This window comes from Bos grunniens, chromosome 11, assembly GCF_055505025.1.
Source record: "Bos grunniens cultivar Pamir isolate PY7600 chromosome 11, Bosgru_T2T1.0, whole genome shotgun sequence".
Taxonomy (NCBI): Eukaryota; Metazoa; Chordata; class Mammalia; order Artiodactyla; family Bovidae; genus Bos; species Bos grunniens.
Genome location: NC_141175.1, coordinates 9,153,044 through 9,167,747, shown reverse-complemented (window position 1 = coordinate 9,167,747; position 14,704 = coordinate 9,153,044). Strand labels below are relative to the sequence as shown.

General features: G+C 50.2%; 1 protein-coding gene and 1 long non-coding RNA gene across 3 annotated transcripts in view; one reads left to right on the top strand and one right to left on the bottom strand.

Moving 5' to 3' along the window:
- Window positions 1-1,954, bottom strand: part of EEIG1 (estrogen-induced osteoclastogenesis regulator 1) — a 36,837-nt gene extending 34,883 nt beyond the window's left edge. The window contains exon 1 of one of the 2 annotated variants that reach the window (XM_086324958.1): window positions 866-1,954. In XM_086324958.1, the coding sequence (XP_086181084.1) occupies window positions 866-1,011 (146 nt within the window). In that variant the 5' untranslated portion in view covers window positions 1,012-1,954. The remainder of the gene's footprint in view (window positions 1-865) is intronic. The other variant, XM_086324957.1, reaches the window with a different exon arrangement.
- Window positions 1,955-10,958: 9,004 nt separating this feature from the next.
- On the top strand, window positions 10,959-12,895 carry LOC147362486 (uncharacterized). The gene is made up of 3 exons (XR_015136293.1): window positions 10,959-11,073; window positions 11,557-11,647; window positions 12,615-12,895. It is a non-coding gene; the product is annotated as an uncharacterized LOC147362486 (long non-coding RNA).
- Window positions 12,896-14,704: the final 1,809 nt, after the last annotated feature.

Genomic DNA, 14,704 nt, shown 5'->3' with positions numbered 1-14,704 from the left:
AAACTTCTCCACAACTGGGACCGAGAGACCTGTAACTGGGCCCAGAAAGTGGCCGAGCTGAGACTCCAACTCCCATCTGTCACACTCCAGGACGATGTGACCCACGGAGCGGGGGGGTGCCGGGCAGTGGGCACAGCTTGGGAACTCGGGCCACTCTCAGCAACAAGCTGGGCAGCTGGGACTGCAGGATTGGGAAGAACACAAAACTAAACTTGACCGAGCTTCTTTCTTTCAGCGAGGGCAGCAGCCTCCGTGACAAGGGCATTTGCAATGCAAAGCAGTCCAGCTCCAGCCAGAAGAGGACGGTCACTCGGAGGGGGCTGGGCGGGTCAAAATCCAGCCCCCACCCTCCAGCCAGACACGGAGTGCCCGGGGGCCGGACCTTCCCGGGCGTCAGGGAGTGCCAGGGAACCTGTGGCTGGCAAGGGCTCTAAATCATATGACAGCCTGAGCGGCCAGCTGGGTGCAAGATGCCCTGGAATACTCTCCCCTTCTCAGCCCTTCAAGGCCAAACTCCGCTGGGCTCTGCCTGCAAGTCTGCAGAATGGGCCTACTGTGGGCTGTATGTGTGCAAGGCCCCGAGCGGGGGCTCAAAGAACAGACACCCCCCCCCCAACCAGGTATCCATCTGGTCACCTGCAGGTGGGTGCCCCGCACCCTGCCAGTCCCTCAGGCCCAGACCTCCCAGATCACTCAGTCCTGCCTTGTGCAAATCTGCCCCAGACACGCATAATCTCCAGGACTCCTGTGGGCCCCAAGGGGCACTTCCACACCTGCCAAGTGGCTAGATTTAGCTCCTCAAACCCCGCTTTGCACCCCTCTTTGCGCCCACCCCGCATGCAGGCAAGACTGCCCCAGCTCCTACCTTGATGACAAACTGACAAAGTCCCCGCCATCCAGCAGCCGGACCTTGCAGAAGAGAACCCCATTCACGAAGGGGACTGCAGTCAGCTCCTCCAGGGTGAAAGTGGTTTGGAATTTGAATTTCTTCTTCTTCATCAAGAAAGCCATGAGCGAGTTCCCTGAGTCTGAAGCCCCGAAGGCCAAAAAAAAAAAAAAAAAGCAGGGGGAACCAGAAATCCCCAGGGTTCTTTTCCCTACCACCACACCCCCTCCTCAAAACACCGGAGCCGGATCCCGCCCAGATGGTGGTTGAGGCAGCAGAGCTGATGGGGAGCTGAGTCCGGAAGCCCCGGGTCCGAACGACCAGTCCAGTTCGCAGGCCGGCAGGCTTCACCCTCAGGGAGCTGGGGCTTGGACGGGTTCCGAGTGGCCGGGGGCTTCACCGGCCATGTAAACATTGGGGCATGGTCCAGGAGTCAAGGGCAGGGATGGCGGGCGGCGCGCGAGCGGCCGTGCTGGCGGACAGCATCCCGAGAGCTGCGGTCCCCGGAGAGCTCACGCCGCGCGACCAGGCGCGGCGGGCGGACCGGTGAGACTGAAGGCGACGGGCGGCCCGGTTGAGGGTTGAGGGCCGAGGGCGGCCCCGCCCCCGCCCCGCTGGCGGCCGGGGGTGGCGCCCACGCCCCCGCACCTGGGTGCCAGGCAGCGGCGCAGGTGAGTCCCGGGAGGCCGAGGGCACCCCCAGGGGGCGGTCGAGAGCGCTGCGGGGGGCGGGGAGGCCCCCTCTCTCCGGGAGGTGCTTCGGGGAGCTCTGGGCCGGGAACGTCCGGCCACGGCCCCCTCCCGGTGGGCAGCCGGCCGGGCTCCAGGCAGCAGGGGCGCCGCCTCCTCTTTGGTCCTGGGTCCCGCGCCGCGGTCCCTGGCGGAGCTGAGGCGCCCTTCCGGCCGGCCGGTGGCGCCCGCCTCACCCGCCGCCTCTGGCCCGCACCCCACGAACAGGAGCGCTGCCGCCCGCGCTCCCGACGCCGCCTCCCGAGCCAGACGCTGCGCGGAGCCGCTGGGAGAATGCCGAGACCCCCGTGCGGCCGCCCGCGGAGCCTCTGCCGAGCGCGGGAGGGGCGGGGCGCCGGTGGCTCAGCCCGCCCACGATTGGGCCGCCCGGTGGGGCGGCCGCGGGGCGTGATTGGCGGATGGCGGCGTGGGGCGGGACTCGCGGGAGGCCGAGGCACCTCTTGGCGCTCGGATTGGTCCGTCGCCCATCTGGGCCCGCCTCCTCGATCAGGGCGGAGCGGAGGGACGGGGAGAGGGGCCCTGGGAAGGCGGTGGGAGGTCGTGGGGCGGGAAGCCGGGACAGGCATGCAAGCTAGGAGGGCGTGAGCAAATAAAAAAGGAGAAACAATGAAGAGAAGAAATAAAATGAGCCCCAGGACTGAAGTGGCCCTCCAGTGTCCTCCCAGACTTGAATTCGTTGACCACTAGATTAGGCCCGGAAGGCAGAGTCTCATTTTTCAGAAAACACACCCAGAGAGGTGGCCGGAACTAGACCATGAGCAGCTCTTTGGCTTCACATCCCTAGTTCTCAGCACCCAGGAGGGAAATGCCTGCAAAGCCTTCGCCAAGGGGGTGAATTGAAGCAGTTCATCACGCAACCGGTGATAGAACCAGCTTCTCCCGTCCCAAGCTACTATCTAAGCATTTAGTTGTTGCTTAGCATCTTACCCAGTATGGCTGATCTCCCTGACTGCATTAACTACCCTGGACGCAGAGACCACTCACTTCGGGAGCTTTTTAGGTTCCAGGCCTTCCACACTGCAGTTCATTGATTCAGTCCCCAAATGTTCAGGGGCAATCTGCTGTGTGCCAGGCTGGCATTTAGGAGTGAGCCTGGTGGACCCGCCATCTCCAACCTTCCCAAGTTCAAGATCAGATGGAGAAGCGGACAGGGACCCAAGCAGAGACAAATCTGGTGAATGAAGGCAGTGATCGGGGACACAGAGGGAACTGGGGAAGCTCAGTGCTGGCAGGAGTGGAGAGGAAGGGGACTCAGAGAGAAGGCCTCACAAAGTTATCCTAGCCACTGGCAGGATGCATTCCCTGGGTGAGGCAGGGTCCAGGCAGATGGAGCCTCAAGAGGCCTGGCAGCCAGAGAGTCCAGTGCCTGCAGAAAGCTGTGGGTACCTGCATGCTGCTCCACTGTGGCTCTTTGAGGAAGGCAGGGGACAAGAGGTGGGGCTGGAAGGCCTGTAGAGGTTGGATCTAGCAGAGTCTTGTATAAGGAGGGGAGCCACACACAGGTTTTAAGTGACCCAGACAGATTTACTTTTTGTCGCAAGAAGTTTGCTCTGACTATAGAGAGTGTGGAAGAGAGATGATGGGAAACAGGGATGAGGGGCTTGTGGCGATCCAGGCAAGAGGTGATGACAATGAACCACAGCACTGAGGGAAAACCGGGGTCTGAGAGGCATTCAAGAGACAGAGTCAAGTGGACTTGGGGATGAGTTTGGTTGGGAAATGTATCTCAGGACTCAGATTTCTGATTTCTTCCTGATTCCCAGGCATAGCATAGTGGGCAGCCTCTACTTTTTTCCAGTTTATCCTGTAATTTCAAAAACACTGCTAGCCAGATAGGAGAAAAATGATAATAGCAGCTCCCAGTATTATTATGTGCCCCTATTTACGCCAGGGAAGTTGAGATATGGAGAGTTTAAATTACTTGACTTGGGTCTTGACCCCAGAGCACAGACTCTAGAGTGCTAAACTGTGCTGACTGTGATGAGGTGGGAGTTTCTTCACTAATCCTGGCTGGGCCCCTTTCACAGGGGAAGGACCTGTGGTTACCTGATCCCAGGAGGAGATTTCAGAGGAGAGCTAGTGAAGGATGTCCCTGGCTGACTTCTCAGCTGTGACCGCGAGTAACCCCGGACTTCAACAGGAAGCGGGGTGGGTCTGGCTGCCAGACTTAGCTCCGGTAGGGTATTTATCTCTCTGCCGCGTCAAGGCTGGGAACCCAGGAAGTTTCCTTTCCCTCATTTCCCAGATGGGTCCTGGGACAGAGCTAGGCGCCAGGGCAGGATGCCACGTTTGGGCTGAGACGAGCCTGAGTTAGTGTCCTGGCCCTGATGCATATTAGTAGTATGGCTTTGGTTTCAGACATCTGAGCTCAGGGGCTCTGAATAGAGAGGGAATTCAGTATGGTCTGGCTAGGACCGCTTGCCCTGGTGCCAACAGAGCAGGGGCTGAAATCTGGCCGACACAACATTGACCACCAGCGTCACATACACTTTGGGTGTAGTTTTCTGTGCACAGGAAGGAACCCTGAAGGAGACACTTTAAACTTTCCCATCGCTGAGCCACAGTTTCTTTACCTATAAACTGGGAATAAGAATACCAACCTTTCCAGAATGTTGTGAGGACTTCAAGAGGCTGTGCCTGCAAAAGGCTCAGCCCTGGAAGGATGTGGGGCTCTGAGTGAGCAGTCAGCAGGGAGCTCCAGGCCGGCACTTCCTCGCTTCTCCAGCCCCCCAAATTCCCAAGTAGAACCTGTACTTCCTCCCTGAGGCCCTGGCCGGATATATAAGGAAACCAGTACCTAACAAGATAATTCAGACAAGTAAGTGGTCTGGAGGACTTCCCTGGTGGTGCAGTGGATAAGAACCCACAACTACTGAGACCACGTGCCTAGAGCCTGTGCTCTGCAAGACGAGAAACCACCGCAATGGAAAGTAGCCCCCGGGGCCGCAACTAGAGAAAGCCCACACAGCAGCAAAGACCCAGAGCAGCCAAAGTAATAAAATAAACAGATAAATAAACATTAAAACAAACAAAAGTGGTTTGGAGAAGGGCTCTCAGGGCACTGTGAGAGAGGATACATGGATTGGGAGTCGTCCTGATTTAGATGCAGTGGTCAAGGAAAGCCTCTGTGAGGCGTTATCTCAGCCCAGACCCCAAGCACAGGAAGTTCTGGGAGCAGAGGCAGAGCCGGCATGCTTCCAGGACTCTATGTGCCTGGAGGGCTTCCCTGGTGGCTCAGATGGTAAAGAATCTGCCTGGAATGTGGGAGACCCAGGTTCGATTCCTGGGTCAGGAAGATGCCCTGGAGAAGAAAATGGCTACCCGCTCCAGGATTCTTGCCTGGAGAATCCCATGGACAGAGGAGCCCAGAGGGGAGCGCATAGAGGGAGGAGAGAAAGGTATGGAGTCAGGCAGGAATCAGCTCACTTGAGACCTGTGGGCCTGGAAGGAGTTTAGACTCCATTCTAAGCCCCAAAGGATACCATTGGTAGATATAAGCAGGTGGGTGACAAGATCCAAATACCTTTTTGCAAGTTCTTGCCAGTTTTTTCCATTTTTTGGAGAACAGATTGAACGTCAGCAGGCAAGAACAGAGGCAGGCAGGCAGGCAGGCAGGTGAGGAGGCTGTTACAGCCATTCCGACGGGAAACTGGTGGCTCAGACCAGGGTGAAGCCAAAACAACGGGAAGAGAGAGGGAACTCCAGTGAAGTGGAGATAAAAGTTACCCACTAGAACTTTTTAATATTCCAAGGATTTTGAATTTGACTGAATGCCACCAGGTTCTTTAAGGCAGGAGTTATGTGAGCATATGCACTTCCCTGGTGGCTCAGCAGTAAAGAATCCGCCTGCCGATGCAGGAGACGCAAGAGATGCAGGTTTGATCCCTGGGTCAGAAAGATCCCTGGGAGTAGGAAATGACAACCCTCTCCAGTACTCTTGCCTGGAAATTTCCATTGACACAGCAGCCTGGCAGGCTACAGTCCAGGGGGGGTCACAAAGAGTCAGACATGACTGAACATGCATCTTTTTTTTATGTGTGCATAGAAAAGAACGGGGCTTCCCCGGTGGCTCAGCGAGTAAAGATTCTGCTGGCAACACAGGTAACACAGGAGATGCGGGTTTGATCTCTGGGTTGGGAAGATCCCCTGGAGTAGGAAATGGCAACCCACTCTAGTACTCTTGCCTGCAAAATCCCATGGACAGAGGAGCCTGGCGGGCTACAGCATGGGGTTGCAAAAGAATCAGACATGACTGATAGACTGAACAACAGCAAGTGAGCATGAGCACTGGGATAGGAGTGAAGAAGGAATACAGGGGAATGGGAAGAATTGCCTGGGCATCGGCCTGTAGAACAGAAACACAGCTGGAGAAAGAGGTGTGCCCTTAGAGAATCCCTACCTTTATCTGACGCTGGACAAACTCTTGTGATGGTATTTTTCTTCTCTCTCATTACAGCATGAGCCTCAAGGGTCAGACACCTCACTCATGGTGTCCCCACATCCAGTTCATGGCCTGTCACATGATAGACACTCAGGAAAGGGTTGTCTAAGGAATTGATGCATAGACAGATGCATATATACGTGATGTATGTGTGTATATTTGGATGGATGCTCATGTTCAGTTGCTTAGCTGTGTCTGACTCTTTTTCAACCCCATGGACTGCAGCCCACCAGGCTCCTTGTCCATGGGATTTTCCAGGCAAGAGTACTGGAGTGAATCATCATTTCCTATTTCAGGGAATCTTCCCTACCCAGGGATCAAACCCATGTCTCTTGAGTCTCCTACATTGGCAGGTGGATTCTTTACCACCCAGCCACCTAGGAAGCCCCATATATGAATGGATAGCTACATGGATAGATGAGTAAATGGATGACTGAAGATTTAACCTTGTCACCTCATACTTTAAACTCCTCAGTGTCGTCAATAACTATCAAAATCCAATATTTTGGATTTTGTCCATTTTCAGTAAGTTGCCCAGGGATTTCCTTGGTGGTCCAGTGGCTAAGACTCCAAGCTCCTATTGCAGGGTGCCTGGGTTCTATCCCTGGTCAGGAAACAAGATATCACATGCTGCAACTAAAGATCCCAAGTGCCATGACTAAGACCCAGCACACTCAAATAAATAAATAAAAATAAATATTAAAAAAATTAAGTTACCCAAAGCAATACTCACACATGCATTCAATTAGATGTGTAAGATGGGTTTGCACCCTTATATATTACGCGAAAATATTGGAAGCAACCTGATGTCTGGCAGTAGGAAGAGGGAGGCCTTGAGGGAAGGTAATGTATTTTGTGCTTTGCTCCATCCTCAGCTTCTGGGACAATGCCTGGTACACAGTAGTGTTAAATACATACATATTTATGGAATGAAGGGAAGCATCATCGATGAGATGCTCTCAGCTGTTGAGAAGGAGATGTGTGTGCCGAGGAGGAGATATCCACTCTGTTGTGGCAAAGCAAACACAGAGGATGTGTTTGTAAAGCTATGTAAGGGATCAGCTTACTTTTGTCAAGAAAAATGGACATATTTATGGAGCTTTCCAGGTGGTGCAGTGGTAAAGAATCCACCTGCCAATGCAGGAGGTGCAAGAGAATGGGTTCGATCCCTGGGTCAGGAAGATCCCCTGGGGTAGGAAATGACAACCAACTTAAATACTCTTGCCTGGAAAATTCCATGGACAGAGGAGCCTGGTGGGTTATAGTCCATGGGGTCAATAAGAGTTGGACATGACTGAGCAAGCACCTTGTTTTTTATGTGTGCTAGAAAAGAATGGGCCTTCCCCAATGAGTCAGCAGGTAAAGGATCTGCCTACAACACAGGTGACCCAGGAGACAAGGGTTCAGTCTCTGGGTCGAGAAGATGCCCTGGAGGAGGGCATGGCAACCCACTCCAGTATCCTTACCTGGAGGATCCCATAGACAGAGGACCTGGTGGGCTATAGTCCACGGTGTCGCATAGAGTCAGACACAACTGAGCGACTGACCACAGCAAGGAAAAGAATCTCAAAGGATACACTGAATTGTTATCAGAAGCTTCCAACTAAGGCGAGTGTTTGGGGGAAAATGTTTATTTTAATGAATATTCTGGGATATTGTTTGTTTTCTGTAATAGGATAGATTTATTTTATAATTTAGTACTGTATAATTATAAGGATATTAGTTTTTATAAGGATATTAACAGAAGGCCTTCCATGCTTCTCCATCACGGTCTGGATAAAGTCAAAGGTTCTTAGAAAAAAATAAAATTTCTTAGCCAGGCATTCAGGCCCCTCTGGAATCAACTGCTCAGCCTTTCCCTGCCTGCCCCCCTCAGCCCCTGTAGCTCTGCCCAAAGTTCCTGACCTTGTTCTCTTCCCCAACTGGTGACAGCTAATATTAATAAGTGTCAGGTTTCAACTCAAGCCTCCTCTCCCACCCCATTCCCCCACATCAGGCACAGTACTCTCTCCCTTCTCTGTGCCCCCAAGTTACCAACCTGTATACGGAGAAAATGAGGGCTCTGCCTTCTGTTTTCCATCACAACAACTGGTGCCTACTTGGCACTCATTGAAAGGGAGCTGGGAGGGCAGGAGGAAAAAAGTAAGGAGCGAAAGAAAAGAAGAGAAGATAAAAGGAAGAAAAGAAAGGGGAAACTGAGGTCGAGGTGGAAAATGTCACTTGCCCAAATCACCCTGAGGGCATCTGCCCAGCTGGCTTGCTCTCTCCGTCACCTGACAGCCAGCATGGAGTGCCACGCCAAGCCATTTTCCCAGCGCTGCTTGCCAAGGGCAGTCGGTGCTGATTCACTGGTGACTGGGCTCCAATTATTTGCAGAACTGGAATGGCAGCTGAGCCACCCCAGCAGCTGACCAGGGGTGTATCGATTCATGTTACGCTCCTTGCTAATATCTGAGCCAGTCACAGAAAAAGATAAAGGCCCCAGAGAAGTCACCCATGGTGATCTGTCCGACTTAAACCTCCCACGTCCAAGTCCACAAATCCCCCCCTGTTGATCAGCCAACTCTGTCCTTCCCAAACCAAGCCTGACCATCAGTCACGGAGAGTAGTCATGGTTCAGAACATGAGATCTGGAGTCAGGTGGCCCTGGGTTCCACCCCAAGGATTACTGAGTCAAAGGGTATTTGCATATTTGCTGTTGAGAGATGCTGCCAAACGGCCAAAAAGGCTGGGCCCATATATACTCTCATCAGTGGTATAAGACAGTGCCCATTCATACTTTCTCCATCTTTACCAATCTGTTTGGAAAACAAAACAAAAAACCCTCTACTACTGTGCTTGCCTTTCTTTCATTAGCATCTTTTCCTTTTTTTTTCACTTTGAATTTCTATAAATTGCCTATGTCCTTTGTCCATTTTTTAAAATTTGAGTCATCTTTTCATTATTTATTTGTAATAGCTTATTACATATTATGGACATCAACCTCTATTATATATGTTAAAGTATTACCTCCACTTCATCAGTGGTCGTTGGACTTTGTGGTGTCTGTCTCACAGCAGCTCTTACCAAATCCCAGTTAAGAGATAAGAATCAACCTACTTCAGTGGAGAGAGCACTGAATTAGGAGTCAGGAGCCCGGTTTTGAGTTCCACCTCTGTCACTGATTCACTGTATGACTTTGAACGAGTCCCTGACCCCTCTTTCACTATCTGCTAAATAAGAGCCTTGATTTAAGTGGTCTCTGTAGATCCATCCACCTCCACAGTCTGTGCTGTGTGTGCTCAGTAATGTCTGACCCCATGGACTGTAACATTCCAGGCTCCTCTGTCCGTGAAATTTTCCAGGCAAGACAGATTGCCATTTCCTACCCCAGGGGAGCTTCCCCACCCAGAGATCTAACCCATGTCTCTTGCATCTCCTGCATTACAGATGGATTCTTTACTACTGTGCCATCTAGGAAGCCCCTCCATGGTCTAGACAAGCACTATTAATAGAATTTTCTGCAATGATGAAAATGTTCTGTCTCTATTCAGTATGCTAACCACTAGGCACATGTGGCTACTGAGCACTTAAAAATGTGGCTAATGTGACTGAGAAATTGAGTTTTAAACTCTATTTAAGTTAAATATTTAAACAGCCGCAGGTGGCTAGTGACTACCATATTACACGGTACAATTCTGGATGGTTTAGGTCCTCCACCTCTGAGTAAGCTGTGTGTGTGTGCGTTAGTCACGTAGTGGTGTCCAACTCTTTGTGACTTCGTGGACTGTAGCCTGCCAGGCTCCTCTGTCCATTGAATTCTCCAGGCAAGAATTTTGGAGCGGGCTGCCATTCCCTTCTCCAGGGGATCTTCCCGACCCAGGGACTGAACCTGGGTTTCCTGCATTGCAGGCAGATTCTTTACCATCTGAGCCATGGGAGAAGCCCCTGAGTAAGCTGTAATACTGTGATGTTGGAGAAGACTCTTGAGAGTCCCTTGGGCTGCAAGGAGATCCAACCAGTCAATCCTAAAGGAAATCAGTCCTGAATATTCACTCGAAGGACTGATGCTGAAGCTTAAACTTCAGTACTTTGGCACCTGATGCGAAGAACTGACTCCTTGGAAAAGACTCTGATGCTGGGAAAGATTGAAGGCAGGAGGAGAAGGGGATGACAGAGGATGATATGGCTGGATGGCATCACCGACTCGATGGACATGAGTTTTAGCAAGCTTCAGGAGTTGGTGATGGACAGGGAGGCCTGGCATGCTGCAGTCCATGGGGTCACAAAGAGTTGGACATGACTGAGCGACTGAACTGAACTGAAGCTGTAATATAGCAGCTTAATTAAGGTAGCAGTGACGAGTCCTTGTGTGACTTGGGGCAGGTCACTCAACATCTCTAAGTCTCGGTTTTCCCATCTGTCCAGTGGGGCCAGAGCAGTCCCTGCCTCCTGGGGTTTGGGGGCAGATTTGATTAGTGAGTGTGTGAAGGCCAAGGCCCAGTGACTGACCTGACACTGTGGAAAGTCAGGCCACATTCCCAGGTTGAAATGTGAGAGCCTTCCCAGCAGCTGGGCCTCATTTCCACTGTGTTCAGAGACCCATGAGTGGTCTTCCCCAGAGCTTCCCATCTTCCCCTACAGCTTCACGACCAGGCTTATATTCTTAAACCAGGACTTCAGCTCCCATCAGCCCTCAGCCCAGGATTCTAGATCGCTGATGGGACAGAGTCCAAACTTCAGCCTATGTTCCCAGCTCTGGGCACTGGCCCTGCCCTTGCAGTAATGTCATTAATACAACCTGCAGGTCAAGCCAACAGCCTTGCCACCTTCGCCCTCTGTCTGCCCCCGGCCCCAGTCTTCCAAGGTCTGCCAAGCACTTGATTGATTCATTTTTCATTCACAGATATTTATCACACCATCTGCTCTGTGACTGTGGTCCAAGCGATGAGAGCTGTGGTACACCTGGGGTCAGGAGGAGTCGAGGGAGCAGTGAGAACCCAGAGGGGCCCAACCCGGTACGTGTGGTCAGGGCAGACTTTCATAAGGAAATGGCGTGTAAGCCTGAGTCCAAGCAATGGATAGAAGTCAGCCAGAGCAGAGGAGAGTTGGTGGAGAGGAAATTGTAAACTGAGATAGGCACCCAGGATCAATGAGAGGCAAGGGGAGGGCCAGAAAGCTATGCAGGAGGACCCTGCAGGCCATGTTAATGATGTTGTATTGTGCTTTATGCTAAAGGTAATGGGGAGCCTAGAAGATTTTAGAGAAAGGATGATGTGATTATTCCACGCCAGTTCCCCACAAGGACAGTAAGATTCAGGAATTTGGGAAATTTCTTGGTGGTCCAGTGTTAGGACTCCATGCTTTCACTGCCAAGGGCCTGAATTCAATCCCTCCTTGGGGAACTAAGATCCTGCAAGGGGCAGAGCTGGAAAAAAAAAAAAAAAGAAAGAAAGAAAGGAATTTAGCCTCTTTAACTTTTCCTTCTCTGCTTGCCACAGGTATCTCAAGATGCGTCCTGAGCACACAGTTCCTAGGGCCTTCCTTTTGTTTTAAGTGACCTGGGTTCAAATCCCAGCCCTATTGCTTCCAGTAAGTTATTAACCTTTTTCAGTGTCCTCACCCATAAAACAGAGATAATGACACCTTTGCACAGTTACACAAACCATGAAGGGAAAGTGTGTGGCACAGAGCCACCCCGGAAATGGAGTCCAGTTGAATTCCTTCTGTGCAAAGTCAAGTCGAAGCCACAGACGGGGCCTCTGGGGGTTTCCTGAAGGGCAGAAGTCCCATTTCTGGGCTGTGTCGCCAAGGCCTTTCTCAGGAAGCCTGACCATGTGCTAGGTGACCTCAAAGGGGAACTCTGGAGCTAGATTTTGTCTTCTGAGCCTTTTCAGACCCCCAGCCAGCAGGCCAGGCATCAGCAGGTGGATCCTGAGCTTACATAACCGGTCAAGAGTCCAACACCTCTCACCCGGTGACGGGGCGTGTTTACTGAGAAGAGGTGTTCCCAGGTCAGTTCCCTGGCCTCTTAGGTGCCTCCTGGGGATGTGCACAGCCCTTTCGCCCTTGCTGAGCTCTGCTTCTTTTCTGATTTCTTAGTCACAGTGCTTGATGCTACTGTCAGCAACAGCTATTTTTTATTTTATTCATATAATTTTATTTATTATGTGTTTTTGGCTGGGCTGGGTCTTCATTGCTGTGTGGGCTTTTCTCTAGTTGTGGCAAGTAGAGTCCACTCTCTGGTTGCAGTGCTCGGGTGCTCTGGGCTTCTCATTGTGGTGGCTTCTCTTTTTGGGGAGCACGGGCTCTAGGGCACGCAGCCTTTCCTAGTTGCAGTTCTCGGGCTTAGTGGCTCCAGGCATTGCAGGATCTTCCTTGACCAAGGACCAAACCCATGTCTCCTACATTGGCAGGCAGATTCTTTACCACTGAGCCACCAGGGAAGCCCAACAACTATTTTTAAAAATGAAAATATAGTTGATTTACAATGTTGTGTTAATTTCTGCTGTACAGCAAAGTGATTCAGTTTTATATATATATATATTCTTTTCTATAGAATGATATCTAGAGATCTCTTCAAGAAAATTAGAGATACCAAGGAAACATTTCATGCAAAGATGGGCACAATAAAGGACAGAAATGATATGGACCTAATAGAAGCAGAAGATATTAAGAAGAAGTGGCAAGACTATACAGAAGAACTATACAAAAAAGATCTTCATGACCCAGATAACCATGATGGTGTGATCACTCACCTAGAGCCAGACATCCTAGAATGTGAGGTCAAGTGGACCTTAGGGAGCATAACTACAAACAAAGCTAGTGGAGGTGATGGAATTCCAGTTGAGCTATTTCAAATCCTAAAAGATGGTGCTGTCAAAGTGCTGCACTCAATATGCCAGCAAATTTGGAAAACTCAGCAGTGGCCACAGGACTGGAAAAGGTCAGTTTTCATTCCAGTCCCAAAGAAAGGCAATGCCAAAGAATGTTCAAACTACCACACAATTGCCCTCATCTCACAGTAATGCTCAAAATTCTTCAAGCCAGGCTTCAACAGCAAGTGAACTGTGAACTTCTAGATGTTCAAGCTGGATTTAGAAAAGGCAGAGGAACCAGAGATCAAATTGCCAACATCTGCTGGATCATAGAAAAAGCAGGAGAATACCAGAAAAACATCTACTTCTGTTTCATTGATTACACTGAAGCCTTTAACTGTGCAGATCAGAACAAACTGAAAATGGAAAATTCTTCAAGAGATGGGAATACCAGACCACCTTACCTACCTCCTGAGAAATCTGTATGCAGGTCAAGAAGCAGCAGTTAGAAGTGGACAGGGAACAACAGACTGGTTCCAAATTGGGAAAGGAGTACATCAAGCCTGTATATTGTCACCCTGCTTATTTAACTTCTATGCAGAGTACATCATGCAAAATGCCAGGCTGGATGAAGCACAAGCTGGAATCTAGATTGCCAGGAGAAATATCAATAACCTCAGATACTCAAATGACACCCCTTATGGCAAGAAAGTGAAGAAGAACTAAAGAGCCTCTTGGTGAAAGTGAAAGAGGAGAGTGAAAAAGTTGGCTTAAAGCTCAACATTCAGAAAACGAAGATCATGGCATCCAATCCCATCACTTCATGGCAAATAGATGGGAAAACAATGGAAAGAGTGACAGACTTTATTTCTTTGGGCTCCAAAATCACTGCAGATGGTGACTGCAGCCATGAAATTAAAAGATGTTTGCTCCTTGGAAGAAAAGCTATGACAAACCTAGACAACATATTAAAAACAGAGACATTACTTTGCCAACAAAGGTCTGTCTAGTCAAAGCTATGGTCTTTCCAGTAGTCATGTGTGGATGTGAGAGTTGGACTATAAAGAAAGCTGAGTGCCAAAGAATTGATGCTTTTGAACTGTGGTGTTGGAGAAAACTCTTGAGAGTCCCTTGGACTGCCAGGCGATCCAACCAGTCAATCCTCAAGGAAATCAGTCCTGAATATTCATTGGAAGGACTGATGTTGAAGCTGAAACTCCAAAACTTTGGCCACCGGATGCAAAGAATTGACTTCTTGGAAAAGACCCTGATGCTGGGAAAGATTGAAGGCAGGAGGAGAAGTGGATGACAGAGGATGAGATGGTTGGATGGCATCACTGACTCGATGGACATGAGTTTGAGTAAGCTCCGGAAGTTGTTGATGGACAGGGAGGCCTGCCATGCTGCAGTCCATGGGGTCGCAAAGAATTGAACACGACTGAGCGATTGAAGTGAACTGATTCTTTTCTATATGTTCATTATGGTTTACCATAGGAAACTGAATATAGTTCCCTGTGCTCTAAAGTGGGACTTTGTTATTTATCCATTCAATACATAATGATAGCTATTATTTTTTTTATTGGAATATAATTTCTTTACAGTGTCCTGTTAGTTTCTGCTGTACAGCAAAGTAAATTAGCTATATGTATATATATATATATATATATATATATCCCCTCCCTCTTGGACCTCCCTTCCACCCCACCTCTGTCCCACCCATTTAGGTCAGGACAGAGCACCAAACTGAGCTCCCTGTGCTATACAGCAGGTTCCCACTAGCTAGCTATTACTTTTAAATGTGAAGATCATCAGTCATATAATTTAATGATGA